Source organism: Streptopelia decaocto (genome assembly GCF_964273445.1).
Source record: "Streptopelia decaocto genome assembly, chromosome: 3".
NCBI lineage: Eukaryota > Metazoa > Chordata > Aves > Columbiformes > Columbidae > Streptopelia > Streptopelia decaocto.
Genome location: NC_138656.1, coordinates 58,168,876 through 58,195,803, shown reverse-complemented (window position 1 = coordinate 58,195,803; position 26,928 = coordinate 58,168,876). Strand labels below are relative to the sequence as shown.

The following is a 26,928-nucleotide window of genomic DNA, read 5'->3' as shown; positions in this document are numbered from 1 at the left end:
CTGTTCCCTGCAGTACATTATTAAATGTTTTGTCCAATGTTGGTTTGAGTGACTCAAGCCATGAGGCTTCCACCACTTCCTCTGAGAAACCATTTCATGGTTTGACAGTGCTCACTGTTAGGAAATATTTCCTGGTACTCAGCCTAAACTTTTTAACACCCAGATTGATCTCATTACTGTTAGGTATACTTTTTCCAGTCGTGTCTCCAATCTTTCCTTCTTTGGCATTCACACTCTTGAGTGAATAGTGAATGGTATCATATCTCCTCTGAAGTCAAGCAAATGCATAATTAGTTCTTCTAGTCTTTCTCTCCAAACAGGCCATCTGTTTGGTGAAAAACAGAACTGAGTATGGGAAGATTGTTTCAAATAAGTAATATGAAAAAGTGCTTTAGGAGCTTGTGTGGTTATGTAGCTCCAAGGAGCCCCAACTTTTACATAAATGTTTTTCAGAAGTTATGTAGAAGATGGTAACTTTTCCAGGCAGTCATTTGAAGGAGCAGTACCTTTTTTCTAGCACAATATACGGCTCTTGTAGTCTAGTAGTCTGTCACATTTCTTGGCTTCAGGGAATGTTTTGTAATGTTGCTTCATCTATTTATCAAGCATATTATATGTAGCTACAGCCTGGAGAGGGGAGAGGAATGGCAGAAGAATTGCAGGCAGATCCAGGGGCCATTTGAATGTCTGTCGTTCACAGATTTACAGCCACAATTTACAAGTGTTTGGGTCATATAAGGATTGCTGAGGAAGGGAATATACTTTAATCCATCCAACCATTACACATCTCTGGATTTCTAGTAGCCAACATCTGCTTGGCCCTTCCTGCCTGCCTTCCTTCCAACCAGCGTCCCCTAGCCTAAGGTGTTTTTTTACATTACTTATTATAGTGCAAATGCTGCAAAGATATATGCACATAATGAGTCGTATTTTGGAAAATCTGGACATGTACTATTCTTCCGTTGGATGGTCTGGTGCTTAGTCAGACACTCCTAATCAGAGGAACACTAAGATTTACAAATAAGACTTCTAAACTAGTACTTTATGCTTGCTTTGAAAAACATGTAGTATGTATTTTAAGCATATGTTTATGTTTTTTGCTGAATCACTGTGCAATTTGGGAACCAAGCCTTTGTTAATTTTTTTACCTGAGATTACCTGATGTGCGTGGGTTTGTGACCTGGGCTTCCAGCTCAGGGAGTAAACAAGCTGCATGTGCTTTCTCTGAACTGTGCTAGCAGGGATGCGCAGGTCCTCAGGCAAGAGCGTTCCCAAACTTGCTTATTATAATTCTACTAAGCTACTTAAGGAAGAAAAATGCAGCGATCAAGCTAAGATCAAGTGAAGCTGAACCAAACCAGTGTGTTCACGTGATTAACAATTTAATACAACAGATAATCTTACAATACTGCACACGAATCTGTAAACACACAAAGGAAAAGGCAGGTAAATGACAGTCTGCCATCATGGAAAGAAAGCTTTAAGAACTCCTGCAGGTTGCTTCTTCTGTAGTTCGCTACCTGAGATGAAGTAGTGGTAGATCTGCCAGAGCCCAGGCCATGTGCTACATCTCTCAGGAAGACTTAGGCACCTTCTTCACCTGACTGTCTGGGGCAGGCATGGTCTTAAGGTGCTGCTGTGGGCACAAGGGACAGAACTGCTTGTCCACCTCAGGGGCGAATGTTGTGGCTCTGAGGCTGAATTTTATGGATTGAAGCAGGAAGGGGAGGCTGCAGTTCCGTCCTTGGAGGTGGCAGGTGTTTGAGGTATGACTGGGACCTCTGAACAGTCCTTCCACTCATGTCGATTCCCCTGATACATGAGAAGCAAGGTGTATGCAGGGCTTCCAGACTAGAAGCACAAGCAGCTTTTATGTGAACAAACTGTACCTATATTTAACGGGCCGATCTTTTTTCTGCTTCCTATGTCAATTCCGTGGCAATATTCCTCATGCATGCCTGTGACCAACACACTCTCTGCTGAAGATATGATCTTCTCTGTATTCAAGAGTGTGTTCCCCTCCCATGCAGGTTATCCAGGCTGTCTTCTTCGGGATCTGTGTCTTGACTGACCTGTCCAGTCTTCTCACCAAAGGAAATGACAGTCAAGAGCAAGAGAGGCAGCTGAAAAAGCTCATTTCCCTCCGTGACTGGGTGATGGCTGTTCTAGCTTTCCCTGTTGGAGTGGTAAGTACTGTGTTAATCTGCACGTCTTTACAAACTGGGTGAGTGGTGTTATTTACTGGTTGTTTCCTGTTCCCACCTCTACATAAAAGACTCTGCAGAAAGGGAAAAGTGGCAGATTATTTTACTACTCTCTTGTTTATCACAGGTGTAGAGGGAGTGCTGGTGTTGCTGAAATTATTTTTCGTTCGTTACAAAAAAAAATATTTTACAATAGGAACTTGATTGTACAAGTTATTTCAAATGTGAATTGTTCCAGCAGCATCTTGAGTGGCAATCTGGACTTTTTCTGCACCGTGTGTTTCAATAGTAGTGAAAGTGCTGGCTGTGGCATGTTTTGCACCATAATGACCTGACTGGAATTCAGGCCTTAAGCCATTTTGTCATGGGCAAAAAGGGAAGCAAAAGTCCAGGTTGCTCCTTGTTAATCCCATGGGAGATTCAGAGCTGACAGAAGAAATGGGGTAGGAAAAAAGGGAGTTGTCAGTAATGTAAAAAAGCACACAGAAGGTATGGAAAATTGCGTGGTTTACATGTCTCTTTCAAAAGAAATCTCTTCTTTGGATCAGGTGCTGCTCCACTGGGACATTACACATCACTTTCATTGGCAAAAGGTGCTGACTGTGTCCAGGTGTCTCACACCACACACTGAAAGCACCTGAAAATCCAGAATTTCATGGGTTTTTACATGGAAGCATGATCTCTGTCATTCTAGTTCTAAGTTTAGGTTACATTAAAAAAATGTGTGAAACTTTAATGAAAGTATTGCTTTTATTGTAATTCAAGATCAACCTTTAATTCTATTTTTTTATGTCTGTGTACAGTAGTTCAAAATAAATCCACTAGAAGAAATTATTTTTTCATAGTAGGACTACTAGAAAACAGTATGAGGTCTCGAAAGTTGTAGTTTCACAAAAGCTGATCACTTACTGTCAATTAACAGCAGTTAACATATCAGTCTGTCTTTTATAACTGATGTACTCAGAGATGCTTCATTAAAATGTGATTTCACTATTTGTGTGGGATTTCACAATACATGAAGAAATACAGAATGCTTTCACAAAGTTAGAAGATGCAAAACACATATGAAACACCGTGCAAGTATTTCTTTCAGAAAACCCCAGCTATTTGCCTTCCCTTGCTGTACTTGCTGGTCTGCCTTGTGGGAGCTGCCACAATTCATGTTGGGGTAATAGGCTGCAATTCACCAGCCATGGTAGAAGTAACTGCGTTGACTAATACAGCTATTAAAAATGTGTGAATAAACAGACTTGCAAATATATATTTTATAGGTGCAGACATATATATGTTACATTTGTATTTTAAGGGCGATTGGGAATTAGAAGCAGTTGTGAATGTGATTTGCAACAGGTGCTTTTCCTGCTGTGTTGATAGTAGAATTGAAGGAGAATATAATCATCTTATTTGCCTTTATTTAAACATTCTAAGTGTCTTTGTCAATCTAGAAGTGTAAGCCTTTACGTGCATCAAAGCACACCTTCCTTGGCTCTCTCCTGCCACTCAGGATTCAGCAATTCTCTCCTGCTGTTGCTTTAGCGCCATTGCTGTTGTCTGTATGCTCCTCCACCCCTGCAGCATTCATGACCTTCAGACTTTTCAAGATCCTAGAGAACTTTCAGCTTTGCTTTATCTTGGCAATTCTGCACATTTCTTTCAGGCGTTTTTTCTCTTGCCACCAGTAAGCGAGGAATCCCAGCTGGCCATTGCCTGCAGAAGTATTGTGGCAGCATTTTCAAGTTAGCAGTTCCCAAGGGATGTGTTGCATACCTAGAGCTAGCTGCTTTCCTAAGGGCTTCATACAAAAACAACCTCTGTCTTAAGAAAAAAATCAGAAAATAGTAAGAAATGGCCATGCTCATTGGACAGGTGCTCTCCATTTCCTAAAGTGTCCTTTCTGTGGGAAGGGGAAGCAACCAATTACCACATATTATGTCACGTCACTTCTTGCAAAGAAAGTCTAAAAAGGTTGTTTTCATTGTTGTTTCTTCTGGCTACCGGGAGACAAACAGCAGCACTTTGTAACTTAACACTGGTCTCAGCTCCTTCCTGAAACCTGAGCCTCTCCAGCAGTGGCCACCACACTGCAGCTGCCACTTGCCAAAGCCTTGGCCAGTGCCTGAGGCACTGCCAGCCACTGCGGCTCTTCTTCCCTGGCATTACAGGTAGGGAATGTTCCGTGCCTGAAAGTAGCAAATGTCTAACGCTGACATTGTTCTCTAAAGAACTACTTCTGTGTAAGAAAATACCCAGTTAAATTTTGGTATGTTAGAAGGAAGGTATTAACTGCCAGAGTGTCTGCAGAAAAGAAAAGTTAAAGTTCCCTTGTTTCCCATATTCTCTCAACAGCTTCCTTGCTAAAAAAAAAAAAAAAAAAAGGAAAGTCAAATGCAGATTTACTTTCTTTGAGACTCACCCACCTGGCTAGCTCTCCATGGAGCTTCTCAGTGCTTTCTAGTAGCAACACAGGGCAAGCTTCTCACATCAAAATTGGATGGATGTGAATAAAATCCTTGTTGGACTTACAATGTAACAACAGTGGTCATGCTTAAGTACTTGTCAGTTACCTTAACATCTCAATTATTTTTATTACTCCGTGTTTTCCACAGGCCATGTTTAGGGAATAATGCAAATACAAGGGGAACATTTTAAAACCTAGTAACTGTAGTTTTTCAGGGGCAATTCAGCACAATTTTTTCCATGTTTCCTGCTTACTGAAGCTCTTGAGATGACTTGTTCTGAAAAACAGATGAGAAAAGAGGTTTCCACTCCCAAGTCAAACAATGATGTGTGAAAAAAAAGTAACAAAATAAAGTATTTCATTTTTAGTACTTCCGAAGAAAGTATTATATTTAAACCACCTGGGAAGTCTGACCACCAGCTTCCTCCCACCTTCCAAAGGAGGAGAAAGAACCAGAGCAAATGATCTCCTTGGGTGGCTTTGCAAGAAATCAAATCTTGCAAAATCTTTGCAGCAAATCACATCTCTCCAGTGTTGTGTTATGCATTGTGCATCTTCAGGGGCTCAGATAAAACTGAATTACCAACCTACTGTTTTATTTAGGAGCATTAATAAATAAATATTAGCCTCTTTAAAGGACATAATGACAACTGTGTACCTATTGTTTTTTTTTTTTTATACGACTCTTAAGAGAATGAAGTCAGAAATCAACGAACTGTAAAGCATTATTCCTTGAAAAGTCTGTGGGCAGCACTTTCTCACCCTTTTTCAGTTTATTGTAAGCCTAGGCTACTATTCAAATGCCTAAGAGATCAGGAAGCATCCAGTAAAGAAAAATACTTGCACAGATAAATCAGAAGTTCATTGTAAATTCTCATCTGTACTGGCTGCAGTATAATTTACACTGCTAGAGAAGAGTGAGACATGCTTAAAAGTCAAAGACTACACCAGTGTTTTAGACTATCCTGACTATTTTCTGCTTCTTTGACATAAATCATGAAGCTTCTGAGTGTCTGAGGTTATTTAGTGTTTTGTGTAAACTGTGTATAGTTTTATCAATATGTTTATTGTAATTTGTACCAAACAAGATGAAGAAGAGAGAAACCAGGCATTTCTAGTTGTTTAAGGCTATGTTTAATAGAAATAGGAAGAAGAAGGAAAATTGATATTGTTTTAGTTATTGCTGAGCAGGGCTTACGAAGAGTCAAGGCCTTTTTTCCTCTCACACCACTCCATGAGTGAGGAGGTTCGGGGTGCACAGAAAGTTGGGAGGGGACACAGCTGGGACAGCTGACCCCAACTGACCAAAGGGATATTCCACACCAAATGATGTCGTGCTCAGCATATGAAGCTGGGAGAAGAAGGAAGGGGAAGGACCTATGGAGTGATGACATTTGTCTTCCCAAGTAACAGTTACACATGACGGAGCCCAGCTTGCCTGGAGGTGCTGAACACCTGCCTGCCTATGGGCAGGAGTGAATGTATCCCTTGTTTTGCTTTGCTTGTGTGCATGGCTTTTGCTTTAACTATTAAACTGTCTTTATCATAACCTATGCGTCTTCTCACTTCTACTTTTCTGATTCTCTCCCCCGTCTCACCAGGGAGAAGTGAGGGAGCGATTGGGTGGTGCTTAGTTTCCAGCTGGGCTTAAACTATGATGTTATCCCAAGAAAAGATGTGCAGGCATCTCCTGTTCCCACTTACCTTGTCATTTGACCAGACCACAAAATGCTTTTATTTCCATAACTGACTAAATCATGCCAAAATCTCTCTGTTCTAGATTTTGCCCGCATCTGTGGTGGCTGGTTATGGGAAAATGAGTGAGCAGTGGTGTGATTGCCTCCTGAGCTCTGTTCTCCAAGGGGAGTCTTCCCTGATTTTCAGCTCCCACTCCCTGTGATTAAGAAATCACTGGCCCTTTTCCAATTAAGTTGGTGTGATGCTGTGCTAGCACTAGATCCCACCTAAAGCCAGTACTGTGCCAATTTGTGCTGTGGCCTGCCTTTAATGACACTTCTGTATGTAATACCTTTAACCCTCCAAGAGGCTCATAAACAATATATTTATACTCACAGTCATCCACAAATATCTTGGGAGATAGCCAGAAATCTTACCTTTAACTGTACTTAGAAGAAATTTTGTCGAGGTCAAAGGGTAGGGGGTTTTTTTAGTTTGTTGTGAGGACATCCAGGAAATGAGTGAACTGAACTGTGCAGCCCAGCCAAAAACAAAAACACATAGTACAGGAAAATAATGTTCCACTGGGCTCATTCTTCGTTTGCATAACATTTCTTGGTTGGGCTCACGCAAAACAGCAAATTATGCAATTCTTTTCACTGGCTTTCCTCTCTTAGTTTCTCTTTGCTTCCATTTGTGGTGTTTTGATAAAGCCACTTGTTTTCCCTTTTGAATCACCAACTGTTTCCGAACTTAAGATTTTTCCCTTGGCAGAGCCACATGTTCTTCTCATGTCCTATGAAGCTTCAGAGACAGAGGACAAAAGCTCAAGGAATAACTCCTTAAGTGGGAAAACAGAGTTTAGTTTTCAGCCTTATTTTTTTTTCTGCTGCTGTGTATTGTTTAGCAGTCCTTCAGATGCCTACGAGAAGTAAGCCACTACATATTTTCAAACCATTTCCAAGGTCTGCTTGCAAATTTGAGGTTCCCTTTGGTCTGTAATGACCCTAGATAAGTAGCAAATGTCCTTTTATATGTTACTTAAGCTTATGTTGTTTAACCAAGTAAGCACTGTCTTCAGAAAGTTGGCAGTTTTAGGAGGCTCCTGTGCAAAGAAGTGTGAAAGCGCTTGCTGGAGCCTGTTTTCTTCCTTGAATTCCATGCCTCGAGTTTGTCTAAAGAAGAAATGGAAGGGTGACATTTGTGCTATTTTGCCTTGGGAACAAAAGAAAATAAATGTATTTGGCTCCCTGAAAGGTGTCTGCTGCATCTAAACAGCCTGTGCACCCTGGCATGCGTGGGTAGAACCGTGAGTGTCTCCACAAGAGTGGTGAATTGTACCACAAGGAAGGCAGCATAAGAGCTGCGATTCTGATTGAGCCTCACATAGACAGGGTTAAGAAGCAGCTCATTGAATCATGGTCTGGCACTGCATGACCATGTGTGATCTTGGCAAAGCCCAGCCCAAATAGAAGTCTACCAGTACCAAAGTGTAAATGTAGAAGAGGTGATTTAAAAGTACCAGACCAACAGTTGCTCATTAATTGAAGTTAACAAATTCAGAAGCAGCCAAGGTGGCTATGTAGCAAGTCCTCATTATAGTTCTATTTCATCCCAACAGTTGATTTTTCTAGTTGATTTTTCTAGTTCATTTTAGTTCATAGTGCAATAGTTCATTTTTATAGTTGTTTTATCCAAACGAACTACTTGTAAGGAAAGGTAAGGTGAACCATTTAGACACTGGAAGGGATCTTCCCCAGGGTGCTGCGTGAGCCTCATGCCGGTTCGTCCTCTGGGACAGGTTAGTTCTGTGACACCTTGGGTTTTGCGCACTTCCTTTGCCGTATGTCTGCCTCGTGAGAGTGCTTTGCTAAGCAGCGTTTGCCGTCTGTAGCTCCAGATGGTCACAACCAGCACGGCTGATCCCGTTCCATCCACTGGCTGACTTTGGTTAAGGGACAGATGGCACGTCCCCTCTTTTCTGATCTTTACCTCCTTGGCAAAGTTTGTTGCTTTATTCTGCTCCACAGAAAAATCACAGGTCAAAACATGCCAGCTTTGTTCTATTTGGTGTAATAAGGTTGAACCTAATCCTTAGTGATTTTCCTTGCTGTAAGACTTCCTTGAAAAAAAAGCATTATCAGTCTTGGTCTTCATATGCCTGAGAATATTTTTTTATGTCCCAGTTGGTCTTAGCAGGTTCTCAGAGACCCACTGTGATAATACATGACTTCTAGGAAGCCTATAGAGAAGAGGATACGTTGCTTCCATTTTCCCTGCTGTTCAGCTATTCATATCTTGGCACGTATGTGTCAACAGGTGCATAAAGAGCCAGGCTGTGCCAGTGCCAAGACTGGCCCAGAAGAGAGACTTCTTGTGAGGTACTTTACACTTGCAATATTTTTTGGGCTGTCCATCATAATCTATTTTTTTTCCTGGCCTCTGTACATTAGTCAAATGGTCCGAGCTTATTCTGAGCAGGCACTGATAGCTATCATAACAGATGGACAAGTGTGTTGGAAACCAAGAAACTATGTACTGTATGCACACTGAGGGAACAGTGTGCTGGTTCAGGTCATTTACCTAACTGGCTGGCCGAAGTCTGCGTCTGTGGTTAGAACAAGGTGCCATTGATAAACTGCAACCTCGATTTTAACTTTCCAAAGTCAGAAGCATATGAAACAACTTAAGCCGACTCTATCACACACACCAGCAATTTGCTGACCTTGCTGTGCACACCCCATATTTCTTGCACTTTCTTTTACTGACCCCCCCCAAATTAGCTGTAAGATCATGGGCCACATTGGTTCGCATGCAACTGAACGCTTCCCTGCTGATCTCAGGGAAAGTCCTATCTGTTGCCTCTCAAACTTTAAACTTGGACTTGCTGCTACTGTGTAGAGATCTCCTGAAAAAGGTCATTGAAAAGCACCTGGCCCAGGTGTTCGGTTTTACTGTTGTAAACAATAAGCTTTTTATTACTAGAAAACTGCGACTCAAATTCAAGGTAAGAATGCAATGGTATTTTAATTGGAAGATTACTTACTTTGTTCTTTCCCCAGCTAAGGTAAGCTAAAATTATTATTTCTGTAGCTTTTTGTGGTTCGGTGTTGCCTTTGCTTTTCAGACATCAGGGTCTCTTTAAAGAAATTGTGCACACTTTGGCAAAAATTTAGCCTAGTGCAAACTTTATCTGAGCCATCTGTCTTGCACTCAGTCTAGAGGAAATAACAGTATTTCTCTGGCTTCCTTGTTAGTAGTCACTGACAAGAACCAAGTCAAGCTTTACATTGAGAAATGACCAGGGTACTAGACTTCTTTTCTGTGGATCCCAGTCCATGAATTGTGTGCAGAGTAGTTGAAGGGTTAAATATTTTTTTTAAACAATGCAATTTTGATGGGTAACGTGAAAAAGTGCAAAGATGTGTTTATAGGCTTCTGTTCAGTGGATAATGTTTCATATTTATACATTCTATGAATTCCAAGTGATATTTTACTTTATTTTCCATTTGTTTTCTATCCTCTTAGTGGTGAAACTTCATTTATGTGCCACATCTACTATGCAAGTATAGTCCTCAGTTGCAATTTGGCCACAGGCATGTAAGTCAAAAAGTGAGATTTTTTTCCAGGCTGAAAGTCAAAAAAAGAGAAAGAAGAAGAAAAGTTAAAACTCCTGTCAATACAAAGAATAATCCAGGTTCACACTGTTGATTAAAGCAGGATTGGGTCAAAGAACAATAATGTTGATGTCTGTCATAGATCATTTACTAAATGCCCTATTTTGCTATCTAAAATGTGTAGATAATTGTTCAGAAGCATTTATTTTAAAATGTCTTATATTTTCTTTTTTTCTTTCTAGTTTGTTGTGACAATGTTTTGGAGCATCTATATCTATGACAGGGAGCTGGTTTACCCAAAGGTGCTCGATAATTTTATACCAGCCTGGCTAAATCATGGAATGGTGAGTAAAGTTATGCAAACACTTCCTTGCATAAACAAAAGTTTTCCCTCTGCATGACCGTGCATACACTTAAAACGGGTCCCCTCAGAAGTGATTAAGGAACTTGGTTTGCAAGCAGGAGTAACATCTTTCCTTCCTTGAGTCATATTAGAATCCCTATTAGGTTGAAACAGTGGAGATTTGAACTTGTGCCTCCTACATCCCAGGCTGGTTGTGGGGATCAGCTCCCTCCTGTGACAAGGTACCTTACCCAGAGCAATGTCACCCTGGTCATGACAAGTTTTAATCCAAAGAGGCTCTTCCACAAACCAGAAGTTCTGACTTTGACAATTTTTTTTCTAAAATGACAGAAACACTTAACTGAATAATACTTTACCATTCTACAAAAGTATAATTTATGATGAAAATGTTTTGGTTAAAATGCTTGTTCAAAAAATCTCACTATGCTTTTTGGACTTGTGTGGTTTTAGAAAAAAAAATAAATAGTTACTTCTCAAGTACACTAAACTTGTGTAGCAGAACCTGCATCTGAGTATTTTTTAATAACGTGGACCTGTATGCATCAACACAGTTTCAAAATTGCTGCATCGGTAATCATAAAAGTAGTTTCTTGAGATGAAATCCGACCTTTTAATCCTTCTCCGCTATGTCAAGTGGGACATTTTTCTCTCAACTATATGTTTAAGTGCTAAGAGAAAGATAAGGCCGCACTTCACTGTCAGGTACTTACTACTGTTTAAGCAGTATATGGAGCTAAAAAGTGTCATGTTTGCTTCCTTAGGTGCGTTTGTGCAAAATGTTTCATATTAAGGCTTGGCAAACTTTAGCACTGCTGTTCATCATACTTCAGGGTGTGAGTACTGTATCACCACAGCAGATCAAGATTTCTCCACTATTGCTGGGCTTGATAAATTGGTCCTTTGTGGTGTGGGGCAGATGGCACTGTTGTTTATTTATTCCCTAAATTGTGTGTTAAAGAAGCAGTGTGAGAGTTACTACTAACAAGAGGAGCTTCACTCTTTGCTAGATACTATACCGTTTTATGACATTTTGAAGGGAACAGTGTGATGTTACGTGCTGAGGAATGAGTCTGATGACTCCTGCTGCATTTGTTCAGACTGTCCTCCCTTGAGTTTTGAGGTTACAAACTGAACGCTTGCCAACACTGCCAAGCCATACATTCATTGATTGCTTTTCCCACACTACATCAGTGCCAGCTCTGATGACATTTCTTCCAGGTGACATTCTATGTACGGAAAGTGCCTAACATATAGTGTTTTTCACGAAATTACATTGTGAAGCAGTGTGTATTCACCAAGTCTCCTCTGTGCCATAACTAAAAGGCAATTCAAGCTTGTCTTGCTCTGTAGAAGTGTATACTTACTGATATACTTGAAGAGGGATTTTGTTTGAGGTTTTTGGACATAATAGAGTTTGCCAAAATGAATTGCGTGAAAGCATCTTAGACTTCTTTTTTCAACCTGAAATATTGTAGAAGGCATTTTGAAAGTCTTATGTAAAAGAAGTGTTTGTGTGTCAGTCTCCATTTATCCAAGTGTTCCTTTAGCTTTGTCACAGAGAAAGTTTATGGCTGTTGGGCTTTTCATTACCTTTCAGTCTAATTCTTTCTGATGTTTTAGCCATCATTTTATCCTCACCAGCTTTCATACTAATTAATTCTGATGCATTGCCCATCATAATTTGAAGGGGTTCTTAAACTACCCCGAGAATGCTAGCACCTCGCTTATTAGCAGTTACAATTTTGGCATGACAGATTTCAGAGAATATGATAGAGGTCCCCTTGGTGAAAGGGTAGGACCTCTGGCAATACAGTTTTAGAAAAGTCGCGATCCCTGGCTATTGTTTTTTACTGGAATAAATATTTATTCCTATCTTTTCCTGCATGTTTTGACAGCAACTGTGCACATTCAGTGATAATTTTTCTGAACACAAGGGTAGCTGTGCTGGAGCCTAACCTTGAACGACAAAACTCACACAAGAGATTCATCACCCTTGGCGGAGTGAAATGTGTCAGTGAGAGGTGGGTCCTTTTGCTACTGCAGCATTGCTGGCAGGTCCTTCTTCTCCATCAACTCCCCCCACAGTGCCTGGTGCAGCCCTAAGGATCAGAGCTCAAATGTTCCCTTCACCCGCGAACACTCTGTCCATTTTTTTTCACAGCAGTTTCCCTAAGCGTGTATTTATCACGCAAAAAAAACCCTGCAAAAAGTGGAAAATATAAAACCATATGTTTTCCACAGTAAAAAAAATTCTGTACTTTAACTGCAAAGCGGTATTTTCAAAAGTTTCTGACAGATGTATTATGGTCAGCTGTAACAACTTGCTCAACTGTCAACATCAACCTGCAAAATCCACATGTAGAAAAGGAATGAAAACTCATGAAATGTGTCTGTAATTAGAGCAGTCATATTTCCGGTAATAATATGGGCACATATAAAAATATTGGAGTGTATTCAGACTTTAGAAGCACTCTAAGGTGACTATCTTGAAGACTGTATGAAGAAATCGTTTGAAGGGCTGGTCCAGTTCAGTGCATTAGCCCAAGCAGAAGTGGTTTGGGCAGCAGCATCTTCTGCATTGTTAGGTTACAATAATTAGTTCTCATCCCTATTTTTCTTCTTCTCCCCTTCCCATCCCTTCTCTGCAGTTACAATGTTGTCTATAGTTAAAAAAAAAAAAATTCCTGAATACATAATAGCATCTTACTAATGCTCAGAGATATCAGTCCTTCATAGCAACACTTTTCCAACATCCAGAAAATTCCTAATTATAAAAAAAATTCCTCTCTAGAAGTGAAAAACGTAAGGGAATGAACCTCAGAGCCATGCAATCCTATTACCAATTCATTCTTAATATTGTTTATAAAGTTTTGTAGAAACAGAGAGAGGCTCATCATTGTGCACAAAGATAAAAGCCTCAAACAATTTTATATATAGTGTCAAGTACTCTATTTCTATTTTATATATACTGTAATAATTGAAAATACAATTCCTGTCTACAGAAAAATCTTTATAGTAAGTGGTGCCTTGTGGTACCAGATGGAATCTCATACGTACAGATTTATCCACCTGTGTAAGGCATCACTAATAGAGTTGTACTGTGCCATATAACTGATAGATTTCATCGTCTCAGTCAGTCAGGTCATCCATAGCCAATGTTATCGCTATGACTTGAGAAATGATCGTGGGGAATCAATGGCAGGGTAGCTGTTGATTTCAGCAGGACAAGGGTTTCATCTCTGGTTATTGTGTGAAGGAGCACATCTGAGTAGCTGAGGTTCAGCTTCTGTCAGTAGAAATAACTACCTGTCTAAAGCGAGCTGTTGGAGAATAGGACTATATCTCAGCCTTGGTCTATTTATGAAGTGACAAGTTCCCTTCCTGTATTTATTAGTTATGGAGGTGAATTCATCTTTGCTGGCTGCAATTTTAGTTGCCATATTACTGGACCCTTCCACCAAAGATGTCATTTGTATTCTTGAGACTGTCCTGCATTTTGGATCCATATCAGCTTTTTAATTCCACGGGCATATTTTCCATGTGAAATATTATTTCCCATTTTCTGATGGCTATCTGTCTGATCTCTATCAGTGTTAGGAATTTTTAATTAAAGACTAACCTTTGGTGTTTAAAGCTACTGTGTCTCAATAACAGGATTTTTAGCAGCTCATTCAATGCACCTTTTTGTGTTGGGATTGGACAGGATGATGTGTGGATAACATTTGTTTCCAGAAATGACACTCTCTTCAATATTAGCACAGACTATAAAACTAGAGGTTACCCCTATTCTAACAGATGCCCACATAAACAGATCTGTAGACTGAATTCATTTAAGCTGGAGCATTGCTGATTTTGAGCCAGGTTACATGGCAGGACTGCATGCAGTATCTGTCCAAGCTAGCATACCATTTCAGCGAGAGTCCTTCTTTGTTTTTCACAGACAGTGTCCTGAATTCTTTTTAAAAATGTGAATCATCTTTTGTTTGGGGCAAGGAAAGTAAAAGAGTGAGATAGAAATTACTTACTGAGGAGTTTAATGGCTTTGGAGGGCAGAAACGAAGAATTGTCTTCATACGAAAACTCCAGAGGAGAGGTCAGAGAAGGATCAGGGGGAATATGCTCTGCCTCTGCAGAGTTGGAAAACTTATTATTTTATGCGTCCTGTACCACTACAATCTGTATGAGCTCTTCCAGTTTTGTACTCCGTTCTTTTTATGCTGCTTTTGGGAAACAAAGATGCTCCTAGAAAAGACATACCCTTTGTCCTTGTGTTCAAGAGAATGCACAAAAACTGGGATAAACTGCAGACACAGACAAGTTACAGAGAGGAAGGAGCCTCTCCAAATGATACATCTCTACGTATTTCACAGCTTGGCTCTCTTATTGCTGGTCACTCAGCTGACAGGCTCAGCCTGCCTGAGCCTGGTACAGGGTGGTACAGAGTCCCTCCGGCCATCTCTCCAATTGTTGTTCTTCCTGGCAGCCTTGGTTTAGGTCTGTTGGCCTTGGCTTGCTTGTTCCTCTGGTGGTAAGTTTTTTCCTTGATGATTCGACAAGTAGAGAAAAAGAAGAGCCATGCAAAGATCAAAATTCGTAGTATCCTGACCTATTAAAGGTTGGAAGGTCCAAAACTGGTGAGTTTTTTGACAAACGTGTCTCTCCATCATTAGTTGGGTCAGGTGCTGCATAGCGCTCACTCTGATGTACAAATCAGGAGGTGTCCTTCCTCTCAGCGAAGTGTTTCCATCTAGTGTGTTGCCTTAAAAATCCTTTTCAGAAATGACTCATTTGAAGCAGTGCATTACACTTCTTGAGGATGCTTTCCCAATACAGCAACATCTTGTGTATAGGCTATTTTTGCTTGTGCACTGCACCTTAATAATGCTTCGTGCTTATGTCTAGAAGATGCTTACCCTTTTCCTAGATTTGCTTCTAAATCCAATTTAAGGCTATCAAGGATATTCCAGTTGAAGTGCTCTTCTTAAGCTATAATATTTTTGTATGTTAGGGGTGAGTAAGATCTTCAGTTCTCCAGGGAGAAGTTCCCACTGTTAACATAAGTTGCAAAGTTTTCTGATAAACATCAGGGAAAATTTGTAATTTAATTGTAAACTTAACTTTCAACAGAATACCTACTACTAGATGGCCATTATTTAAACATCTGTATGATGGAAAGAATAGAAATTTAAGTTGGTCACCTGGGGACCCAGAATATTTGCAAAACCCCTGAAAATAATGTTGTTGGATTTGTACACTTCTTGCATGTTCATGCTGCAGTTCCGTGGCTCTGTCTGGTGTCTTTCCTCATTAACTAGTTCTGCCACTGGAGCATGAATACAGTAGTATCAATTATCTCCCCGCTCTAGGGAGGAAAACAGCAGCAGCTTAAAAGATTTTTTTTATTTTCTGTTACTTATGTGAAGGGCTTGAAGACTGGTGGTGTGTCAAAACCTGTGATAGCATAGCACCTGAAAACTGAGAGAGAGGCTGCAGGGTAAAGAAGATGGAATTATCTGAGTGGTGTCCTCTGGGAGCATTCAGAAAACCCCTTAACATAATCCAGTAACAGCACAGCAGTTTTTGTGAAGTTGGAAGCTGGCCTTCACAACGTTATGTATCTGCTAGAGGAGACTCATCAGAGCAAGGTGAAGACAGCTTCCTAACTGAACACAGGTGCTGAACATTTCCGATGAGTTGCTGTTTCCAGTAACCCAGAGAAAACACACACACAGCCGCCTCCTGGCGCAGACAAGCCCAACGCGTAGCAATGAGGGACCTTTTGTAAAATATCTTTGAGTGCTTACTAACAGCTGAACATGTGAGCCTTATTCCAGACGTGAGCACTGCAAATGAAGAGTCTGAGAGCTGAAATCCCCAGATGAGATATTTTTCTGAAATTTTGCCGCCTTCTGTTGACAAGGTCACGTAACTCGGTCTCTTAGCACAGAGGATGAGAGGATGTAGTGTCAACACCGAGTCACAGCAGTGACTACCAAAGGAGGGGAGTCAACACGAAAAAAGAGGTTAGGGAAAGATAGGTGGATGAGAAGAAATGACAGGCAGGAGGAAAGAGACAAATCAAGAAGTCAGCTGATGCTCTCCCAGCTCCTACATAAAATAAAAATAAAAGAAAACAGCTAAAACAGATGAGGCAAGTGAATAAGAAAAAAGCCACATAAACTCAAAGTGATAAAGAGGGCCTGGGGTAGGAGAAAATTGAGGAAGCAAGGAAATTAGGAAAAGAGGAAATGAAGAGTATGTTTTCTTACCATATCTTTCCATCACTTACTTCCCTGGGAAAACTTCCTTGAGATGTATTAATTAGAGGAGTCAAGAGCAAGGAGATGGCTTATTGATGCTGCTGTGGGAGAATTGCTTCTGTTGCTGTTGGATGTAGGTGTACAGGGTAATGAAGTCATATTTGCATGGTGACATGCCAGGAGCTTCAAATGCTTGTAAAATGTTTAGGATTAAAACCACCTGTGACTATGGAACAGTACAAGGCCTGTGTTCATGTAAATTGTATCTGTGCGATATCTGTGGAGTAGCATTAGTGTCTTTGCATCTCTGTCTGTATTTTTATTGACAGTGCTGTACATTATCTCAACTGTTCGACAACCAAAACTTCAATCCTGCTGTTGAAAACAAGCCTGTTCAGTGTGCCTTATTTTTTCATATCAGCTGTAAAGTGTGAGTTGCATTGCATATTAACTTCTCTCTCAGATTCAGACACATTTTATCTTTCGTTGTAATAGATTTCAGTTTTTTCTTGCCTTTTTCTTTTTCCAGAGAACATAGGCAGATAGTGGAATGAAACAGTAAGTGACACATATTATTATGATTAATGATGACTATGTTCAAACAGTATTTTTTATCAAGAAAAGAGAATGTTTCACTGGAAAAAAAAATATATGGGGAGAGGACTGCTTATGTTTAAGAAGGTTTAATATGTCAGCTGCCAGCTACAGGCTGTGTGCTCTAAAGCACCTCATATGCAAGCCATCCTAGAGCTGATCTCTACAAAAAGCTTTGTCTTTTCAGCAGGCCCTGCAAACACAGGGTAGGATTCAATTTATTTTTTTTAAGGTACAGTAGTTTAATATGCATTTATTGTCTATACATATTTGAGGGACTATGCTTTGCCTGATGCTTACAGTAAAATGCAGTGTTATGTATCCTTGGACACACTGGTTACCATTCATTAGCACTTACTCAGATAAGAATTAGAAGGTACATATGATAAAAGTGGGGTTGTGCTATATTGTACCCACTTTACTAAACTGTGCTATTAGTATTCACACACGTGGCAAACATGGCTTAATCACACCACAAATATTTTGCAGCATTCCATGGTATCTCATTTATTTGTTTAATCTGCAGCTATAGCAACTGGATTCCATCCTTTTAGGTTCTTTTTTCACAGACCTATGATCTACTTGGTTGAAGTTTGGCAGACAGCTTTTCCTTCAATTGAAGACACATGCAGTAACTCAGTGACCAGATTTTTACCTATTTATCATTGTTGGAAAGTGGGTTATTTCACATGGACACAATACCAGAAGAATCAGCAGACCTGGTGATGGGAGTCTGAGCCCAAAAGCTTATATGCTTTTTCCAGCCCTTGAAGTTAGTGGAATAAAAAAATATTACTTCTCCCTGAATCCTGAGATCATTGTCGCTACAGGAACACTAATAAAAAGAAATATTTTGACACTGTTTTTGTAACAAATTACCACTTTTTAGAAGTAACTTTTTCATTGTTAATTGCTGTCTTTTTACATGTCTTTGTATTTGGAAACAAACATCATTTCTGCAGAAATCTTTTCATATTCAGATGATTAATATGTTGAAATAGTGCCACAGAACTAATGTTTTATACATGGTGATTGGTAGAAATCAGGGATTTTGGGATGACCTTGGGAATTACTTTTGCTTATGGTGGGCTGTGAGCTTTGACATAACCTGATGTCTGCCCTGCTGTTAAGTTTAATCCTCATATTTTTACTTTCCCACATAGATACAATACAAATAAGTAAAAACAGTGTACATTTTTAGTACCTCTTCAAATACAAGAGACTCAAATTCAGGATGTAGCATGAAGGATGTTTTTGACAGATGTGTAAGCCATTGCTGTTAGTCATGCAGGTCTGCAGTTATCTCTTCTACCTTTGGACATTAACCTAAAGCACCAAAGTCCCAGCTTGGTGCCCTACTCAGGAAAAGCCATCACCTTTCAGAGATGTTTCTGTTCTGTTCTGTTTCTCTCAGAGAGACTGTCAGGATGACTAAGGTGATGTTAGTCCTCCATCTGACACCACAGTTATCTGAGCAGGAAAAGCTCTGACCATGGAGAAATACTTCAAACTCTGTTTTTAAATTCCGATTTTATTCCTAGTTCTGCCACTGTTTTGCTGAATAATCTGAGAGAAATTATGTAGTGTTTGACTGAAAGCATTTTTTTAAGTCTTAATTACCTAATGTCTGCATTTCCTGGGGCTTTGTAATGATGGTTAGAAAAACAGCGCTGACTGTTACTGGCTTTACAACACGGTGCCTGCTTCTGGTGGTAGAGTGTACCAGGCAGGGCAGCAATTTTATGTGCCTGTTCCGTCACAATGAAGAGGCAAATTGCCTTTTGCAAATTACTTTGAGGTTTGTGGATGCAAAAAGTTAGAGTTGGTATTGTTGTCCATTCTTCTGCAGAACAGAAGTGAGCTCTGCTTCAAATAACAATACCTATGGTTATATACCAAATCTAGTGCTACCAGTATCTCAAAAAATAGGCGGACATGCTGCATGCTATAGAAACCTCAAATATACTTAGAAAGGAAATTCTTCTTTATTGAAAAAATGGCTGTAATATTCAAATCACATCCTTAAGTTTGTTTCCCACATGAAGCAATTTTTATTTGTATCGTGGGGCTTTTAGCTTTTTATTGTTATTTTGAGCTTTCCATAAACTCTATATGCAGAATTCCAACTTGCTGAGTCACTGCCATGCACATTTTTGTGGCTTCTTTTGTAAATACAATATGTAATATAGATTTGTTTCTTAACTATTTATGGGAAAGATGAAATATGTGTGTCAGTTTACTGAACTTCGTATTTGAAGGCGCAAAGGAATGGGAATTTGTCATTTTCTGTAAAGGAAAAATCCATTAAATGTATCTTTTTACCAATACACAGATTTACTGATGTTTACATTAACAGACAAATTTGTATTGGCTGCAGGTTGTTTAAAAATGAGTACAGCTGCAAATCATTTTAGGAAGTGAATATATGTGTTCTTAGATAGGGTCTAAGGTGGATGATATTTTGGTCTTTGCTCCTGAAGCAGAGGAATGAAAGACAAAAAATAAGAGGCAATTTGAAGGAGAAATACGTGCACATGTCAGAAGCTAAGAGAAAAAGTGATAGCCTTAGTGGTTGTTAAGGAGAAGAAGACAGCAAGCTCAGTAGAGGAAACTAAATACTGAAATAAAGAGGTGATAAAAGTAGTCAGCTGGAGAGAGCCATAGAACATGGAGGTGATAATTGTGTGTACTGTACATCACTGAGAAGAAGCTTGAAAGGGAAGTTTAAAGTACCCAGTGTATATTGAAAACGTGACCCTTCATTTATCCCAAACCAACATGCAGAAATTCAGCTTCGTTTGGTTTCCTGTGACCGCTGTGCAGGATCACTGTTTGCAGAGCGATTTTCATTTTCCAATTGTCAGTGTGTGCAGAAGTCCAGGGAGCGCCCAGCTTGGTACCCTCATTGCCTCCGATGTCCCTAGAGTTTGTGGGTCTATAAATCTCACAGTTGTCTGCCTGAGCACTACGCTACTGTGCCTGCCACAGTTTTATTCTCCATGGCATCAGTTTGGTAGGATAGTAGGATATAAATATAGTAGGTTGGTTATTTGTATATTAATAACAGTATTGGTACCTAGTAGCATTTTAAAGAACATCTCCGATAATTTTATTTAAACTAAGCATTGTTGATACAGATAACAAATGTTTAGTCCTCCAGTTTCTTTCAGCCTAAATTAACAGGACGGGTAAAGACTGGCAGAGAAAAGTTGCTATTTTCCCCGTGTTACAGAGGAGAAATTAAGCACGGAATTTCTGATTTGCCTGAGGCTGCAGGCAGTTTGTTAAAGATTGAACTGTGAAGTGAATCTGTATTTGCTTCATTAGCCAGTGCTTTTATTAAGAAATGATCCTCTGTCTCCAAACCAGGCAAAGAAGACAAATTCATAGCAACTGAACGAGCACTCACTTGGGTTTCAAACTTATGGTCTACTGGAAGGAAGAAGTGACTCAATTTTTGAATAGAAAGATGTTGCTCTAGGTCCTGCTTCACTTAGTTACAATAGGCGTTCCATTATTTTCGTTTTGTTTATGTTACTGGAAGCGCAGGTTCATCTCATTAACTGCTTTCGTGTTTATGTTTTCTTTTAGTATAGCAACTACTGTCAAGTTACTCCAAATAATTTGATTTTGGGCGTACCTTTTCTCCATAAGGAGAAAAATCCCTTAGGTTTCCATTCGTTCTCTGATGATGATTGATTTGAGAGACAGACTCTGACATGTAAACAGAGGATGATTTAAGAAGGATGAACTTGGAAATCAAAAAGATGTCAAAGGAAAAAAGGTCCCTCTCATCTGCCCTGTCATTTCAAATTGGTTTTTCTTTTGTTATCCAGAAATGCTGTTGGGACCGAAGAGGGGGGTGTTATCATTGGGGAAAATCAAGGAAAGCTGACAATTTTGCTTACATATTTTTTTAAGATCTTTCAAAAGTCCCTTTTCTGGAGCGAAAGCTATTTCAAAAGCCTTTATAGAGCTGTGATTGCAGATGTATGGCAAGATGAAATAAAAATATCTTTAAGACAGGGAATAGCTAGGCAAAGGTGTCTCATTGACAGCAAATCATAAGTAATGGCCATGAAGAGTTGTACTTTGATTATTTTGACTGAGGTAATAAGGAGATGTGTGTTCACTAGATAAAAAATTACACCAGAATGCTCAGCGGCACAATGTAGAGGCCTCCATTTACTTTGGGAAGTACCCTTCTTCAGGCAAGAATTCAGTGTTTACCAGCCCTGTCTCAGATCTGAACTCTACAGCTTAACTGGCAGTAACACAAATATTCACAGCTGTATAAAAATGTTATTTAGTTCACAACAGTAGCCATGGTTACCTGCATACTTTCATTGCCTTATTCCTGTGTAATTCTTTTTTTTTTTTTTTTCCTGGAAATACCATTACCATGTAATATAATACTGAACAGCCTCTTGGTAAGTTTTACAGTGTAAGGAAGAACATTTTGCAATGAACCTGAAAGCATATTATTTCAAATTGGCTTGTACATGGAAGATCCCACCTATAAATTGCTAGGCAGAGAAAGGCGAGTCTGAACACTCCAGTGGCATTGTGACTGCAGTTTCAAAATATAAATAGGAATATGTAAAATTCCTTGGCATCAAAAAGTCTCTGACAGTGTTTTTACTGCACAACATTTAAGTAGAACTAGTCCCTGCTTGGTCCCCTCACAGGTGACACAGACCAGGCAGTTCCTGTCAGTACATGTTAGAATAGCAAATTATTCTTATTTACTCTTGCAGGAAACATAAGTCCCAGCAACCCCACAGTGTCAGAAGGGAAGTGCTATGATTTTACTCCTCTCTCCCCTTTTATCTATATAAATCCGTGCACTCAATGCAGATGTGATGTACTTGAGAATCTATCTAGTGGTTTTGTTTTGTTCATGGAAAACAGTCTCTTTAGCAGCAGAATTCCCAACCAGATCCTAACCTTTGCTAAGGAAATAAAATAGTACTTATTCTTTCCAGATATCTCTGATCACTTTGCAAACAGATGAATTCAACTTTACAAGAGTATTAAAGGCAGTTTACTTAGGCTTATATACTCTTTTTAATTGAGAGGTGTGGTGGTCATTCTGAAGGAATAAAATCACATATCTCAGATTAACAACAACAGTGAAAGGAATAAAGGATGTTTGCTTCTTTAATCTGGCTAATTTATCTGGACTAGTTCAGTATAAGGTTCCTTACTGCCGTTAGTGCAGTTGTAGAGACACTTTAGTGGACTGAATATAAAAACTGTATTTAAGGGTCACAGTCCTTGGCATTTTCATGTCAACAGTGAAATCTTGGAATTGTATAGGTATTACATAGAGACAGAACTGAATTTCTAAAATAAAATTTCAGTATTACTGGTGTAACCTTATGAAACCTTGATGAAAGCATGATAGAGTTTTAATATACTCTCCAGACCTGTTTTCAGTGTGTCTCCCACAGCAAGAGGCAAGATGGCATTAAGATGAAAATTCCTATAGCGAAGCCGGCTGTTACCATAGTCTGGCTTCTGTTAGTGCCGTAGCGCTGCCAGCTTGGGGCTATTTATAGGCATTAACCTATATCTATCCATGCACACGGTTCTGCTAATCTCTTCAGAAGTAGTTGTGTTTCTGAAGAAGTTAGTCTGAGGTTTCAAGCTTTATTTTTCCTTTCAGCGGCCAGTTTCTTCAGCTGCCCTTATTACCAGTTAGTAGGAATTTGTCAAGCGGTCTCTCCCTGCCAGAGCTCTTGCATCAGCTTTCCTGCATTGGCCTGCAAGCTAGGAGGCTCAGCTGTGATGTTTTCAAAATCTTCAAAGATTGTTTCCTACAGTACAGGACTCTTACCATCATCTTATGATTTTCATGTCTTTTCTTCCTTTTCTTCAGTGAGAATGGTATGCAAAACTCTTCAAAAATGAGATTCGGTTCTGTTACCTCAAGGGTACAACTTGTCTCAGTTTAAAAAAAAACAACCAAACCAAACCAGAAGACAAAACAACAACAAAACTCCCTCTTTGTCAGAGAGCGCAGGCAAACTTTTGGGTTTCTTCTGGCTGAAAGTGTTTTGGTGCTGGACATGATTTGTAGCAGAAATAAAACCTTTTCCCAAGTACCTGATGATGAATGCTGGCCAGTAAACCCTTTCCCCAGGAGCCAGTGCTGGCTTGGGGCAGAGGTATTCACTGTGCCGCAGCACGGCTGGAGCCATGTGTGGTCGGCAGTGCTCTCTTAACACTTCATACCTACAAACACCCATCCATAAATTAGATACAAGCCAGCCAAGTGCAGCCTTTTTGCGTCCTGCACCACAGCGCCTTTATCCACGACATAAATCCCCAAAAGAGATTTACTCACTGGCAGAGCCTGAGTGCAAGCACGCTCCCCTGATGCAGTGACAACAGCAACAGCGGCAGCAAACCTCAGGCTGCAGCCTTGGACTGCATTTTGTCATCTGCCGCCTCGTGCAACACGATGCAGCACTGGGGGCAGCAAGAACTTCTGGTAGCTGGTAAATTTGAAGCGATGGGCTCAAAACTGAATTAGACTGAAAAAAAACAAGATAAGGGAGCAAGTATTTGACTGATAAAAACCACCAGCTCTTTCATTCTCACATTCTCAGATCTGACGATTATTTCTCTGCCACACCGTTTAGACACATTGGTGATCTCGTGGAGGAGGGTTTTTCCTGCTTGAAAGGGTGGAAACCATTCTTCAACTATTAAATTTGTTATTTTCCATGGTATTGGTGATTTTTTAATAAATATATAATAGCTTGGTTTCTTTAGTTACTTAAGTTTACTTTTGAAGAGCATTTAACTTATCCTTCTTGCTTTTATCTAAGAGCAGATTAAATGTTAATCAAATATATTTCTGCAAAAGTGTGTTTGCACCAAATAAGGCTTTGATAAATTCATCTCTGGCCGCCTTCTGGAAAGGCAATAAATTTTACTGTCCATGACTCGGGTAATTTTTCCTCCATGTTACCAACTTAAAACCATTTTCCCAGCTCCACTCTCTCACCTTTATTTATCTGGTTTCTTCTTTAGTGCAGTTGCAAAAAATATGTATACTTATATGTATCTTTTTCCCTCCCGCAGTGTTTTATCCCTTGAAGATTTGAAGCAATATGTTTAGCTTCTGCTAATATAATTCTTTCCAGGGCAGCAAATTATGACTTTGGAAACCCAGAGGTTGCTGTGAGCTGTTGGTATCCAATGGGAAGTCGCAGTCTCAGAGCATCAATTTTGAATTTTAGCTGAGACTTCCGCCACTCTTAAGTGCTTAAACTCTCTTAAACAGAGGGGATGTCATGCTTAAATTATTTTCAGCTTTTGACCTTTTCAGTTCTGAACTTCTAACCACTAAAACATGAGGTTTCCCTAGTATTTATTTCAAAGGACAGGTCGAGGTGAAATGTCAATGTGAAGAGGAAGGGAGAATAAAGTCCCCTATACAGTATTATTTTGATATCCAGTGTCCAGTTAATACAAATAAATCAGTTTTACTAGAATTTGTTGGGAGTGTTTTTGCTGCTAAAACTCAGATCACATAGGAAACGGCTAACAATCTCCAGATGTGAAATGGAAAGGACCATCAGCAGCACAGAAAAATTGTATTTTTCTCAGTGAGGAGGGCTACTGCAGCTGGGATTCGCAGAAATGCAAAGAGAAGGCAGCTGCTCTGGGAGCATGAGAGAATCAACAAACTTCTTCCTCTTGCTGTGTTCATGGCAGAGAACTTACCAAACATGACGTCCTACTAGATGTGTGGGGAAGGAGCTGGTGAGCTACCCAGGGAGACCCAAGCTGCGCTGTGTTGCACACACCTCAAGCCAGGGGTGGATGTTTACTTGTTGCTGTTGCCTCGGGAAATGCCACCTGGGCTGGCACTGACATGAGCTGTGTGTTGAGTGAAGCCTCGTGGGACTGAAATGAACTCGGAATCTTCTTTCCTTCCTTTTGCAAGTCTGTCCACAGGGAAGCCTTGGATGGCATTTGGCACTGTCTCACTGTTCATGTCTTTATCGAACTCTGGCCACACAGAGGCTCTGTAAGGAAACTAGATGCTGGGACAAGGAGTGGGTTGGAATCTGTCCGCTCACCAGATACTCTGTGACTAAGTGCATTTCTTTCATCACAACCTTTTCCACATAGCTGATTGAGAAACTGGGTAATGATGATACACAGATACTTTTTCAGAAAATTTTATGGACCTGTTGACTTGTTAGGAGCATCTGTGTGGCTGATGTCCTGCTTTTAAAAGGCTGGTGTTTAGTTGCTCTGGTCCTTACACAAGTTCAGGGAAAATGAATGGGCATGCAAAATAAGTCCACCACCAAATAGCCTAAGGTGCAGTACAGAAAGCAGTACTTAGAACATATTATTATAGACATGTTGTCAGGGAGTATTCCCGTTGCATGATGTTCTGAAAACATCTCTGTTTGCCTCAAGGGAATGCCCGTCTGCCCTTCTTATGATCCATGGGAAAAAAAAAAAAACAACCTTGTGGTAAAGGCAAATGGAGAGTTTCCAATGTCTAATATCCATCCTGTTTTTGTTCCTAGCACAGCAACTGAAGTGATGTGTTTGTGAGAATCATACTGGTGCACAACAGAGAGGGAAGAAGGAGCGTTTTCAGCTTTAAAGCTCCTATGATTTCAGAAGAACTTAAATTTAAGGGCATTGTTATCATCCTAAATGTTTCTGTTTTGTAACTGGCTTTTCAAAATGTTTACCATGTTTTATTGTTTATACACAGTAGCTGCAGTACTGCTGAAATCCCACCCCCAGCACCCCTTTCCAAGTACTCTGCCCATTTAGCTGGGCATCATTCTTTCAAGGAACTGTCCACCCACAGAAACTAATGACACAGGATGCTCTGAGGAGCTATCCCATGGGATAAGTCATGGTGTTAGTACTGCTCATGCACCAGTCTTGCTTACTAGGTATTTCTTTACATAAGCTCCGTGAAATGTATAGCTGAGCATCCTGCGCTGGTGCCAGCATTTTTGGGCTCTTCAGTAGGTAGGTGTCAGTGGTCTTGAGGGTAAGCCTGTAAGCATTAGCTCATGAATGGTCAGGATTTAAAAGAGCAGAGGCTCAGAAATGCACAAGTTTTGTAATTTTGCCCTGGTAGTTTCATCCTTAGGGCCTCTGTTTTAAGTTCTTCACAGCATGAAGGACCGGAAAACCGTTTTTATTGAATAAAAGCTGAGATTATCAACTAATCATGTAAGATGAGGATCTGATGCCTTATAAAAAGGAGGGGTGAGCCATTCCTGGAAAATACTGTGTCTCAGTAAGTGCACCCTGCTACAAAGGAGTTTTTTCTATAAAAGTTAGCTTATATTTATTGCTTTACCGTTGTCTTTCATAATTTATGTGTATAATATATACTTGTCTTCTGCTTCTTCTTACAAATATTGATACTTTCAAAAGTATTTTTCTGTATTTGCATTTCTGAAGAAATGGTTAATTCTTTCTCCCAGAATAATTCCTTCTAGCACCTACCATGTAGGGTCAAATTGTCACAAGTGGAGTAAACGTCTGAATTTTACTTTTGGTTTGCACTTTTACTTAATACTTCTTCACAGCATTAATTCAGTCCTGTGGCATATGGCCTTTTGGAAAGCACTCTTCCCTCAGGACCGCATTCCTTCTTCTTTGTGCTTCTCCTGTTGGTGTAGAGCTCTGTGCTGAGAAACAAAGGTTTTCAGTGTGTTGCTCACTCTACCTTCTGTAAAGGCAAACCATGTGGTGG

General features: G+C 39.9%; 1 protein-coding gene across 1 annotated transcript in view; it reads left to right on the top strand.

The window, feature by feature from the left end:
- The window catches only part of AIG1 (androgen induced 1), a 120,574-nt gene that overhangs the window by 33,051 nt on the left and 60,595 nt on the right, over nucleotides 1-26,928 (top strand). The window contains exons 2-3 of the mRNA XM_082047336.1: nucleotides 2,031-2,186; nucleotides 10,199-10,300. Coding sequence (XP_081903462.1) covers nucleotides 2,031-2,186; nucleotides 10,199-10,300 — 258 coding nt within the window. The remainder of the gene's footprint in view (nucleotides 1-2,030; nucleotides 2,187-10,198; nucleotides 10,301-26,928) is intronic.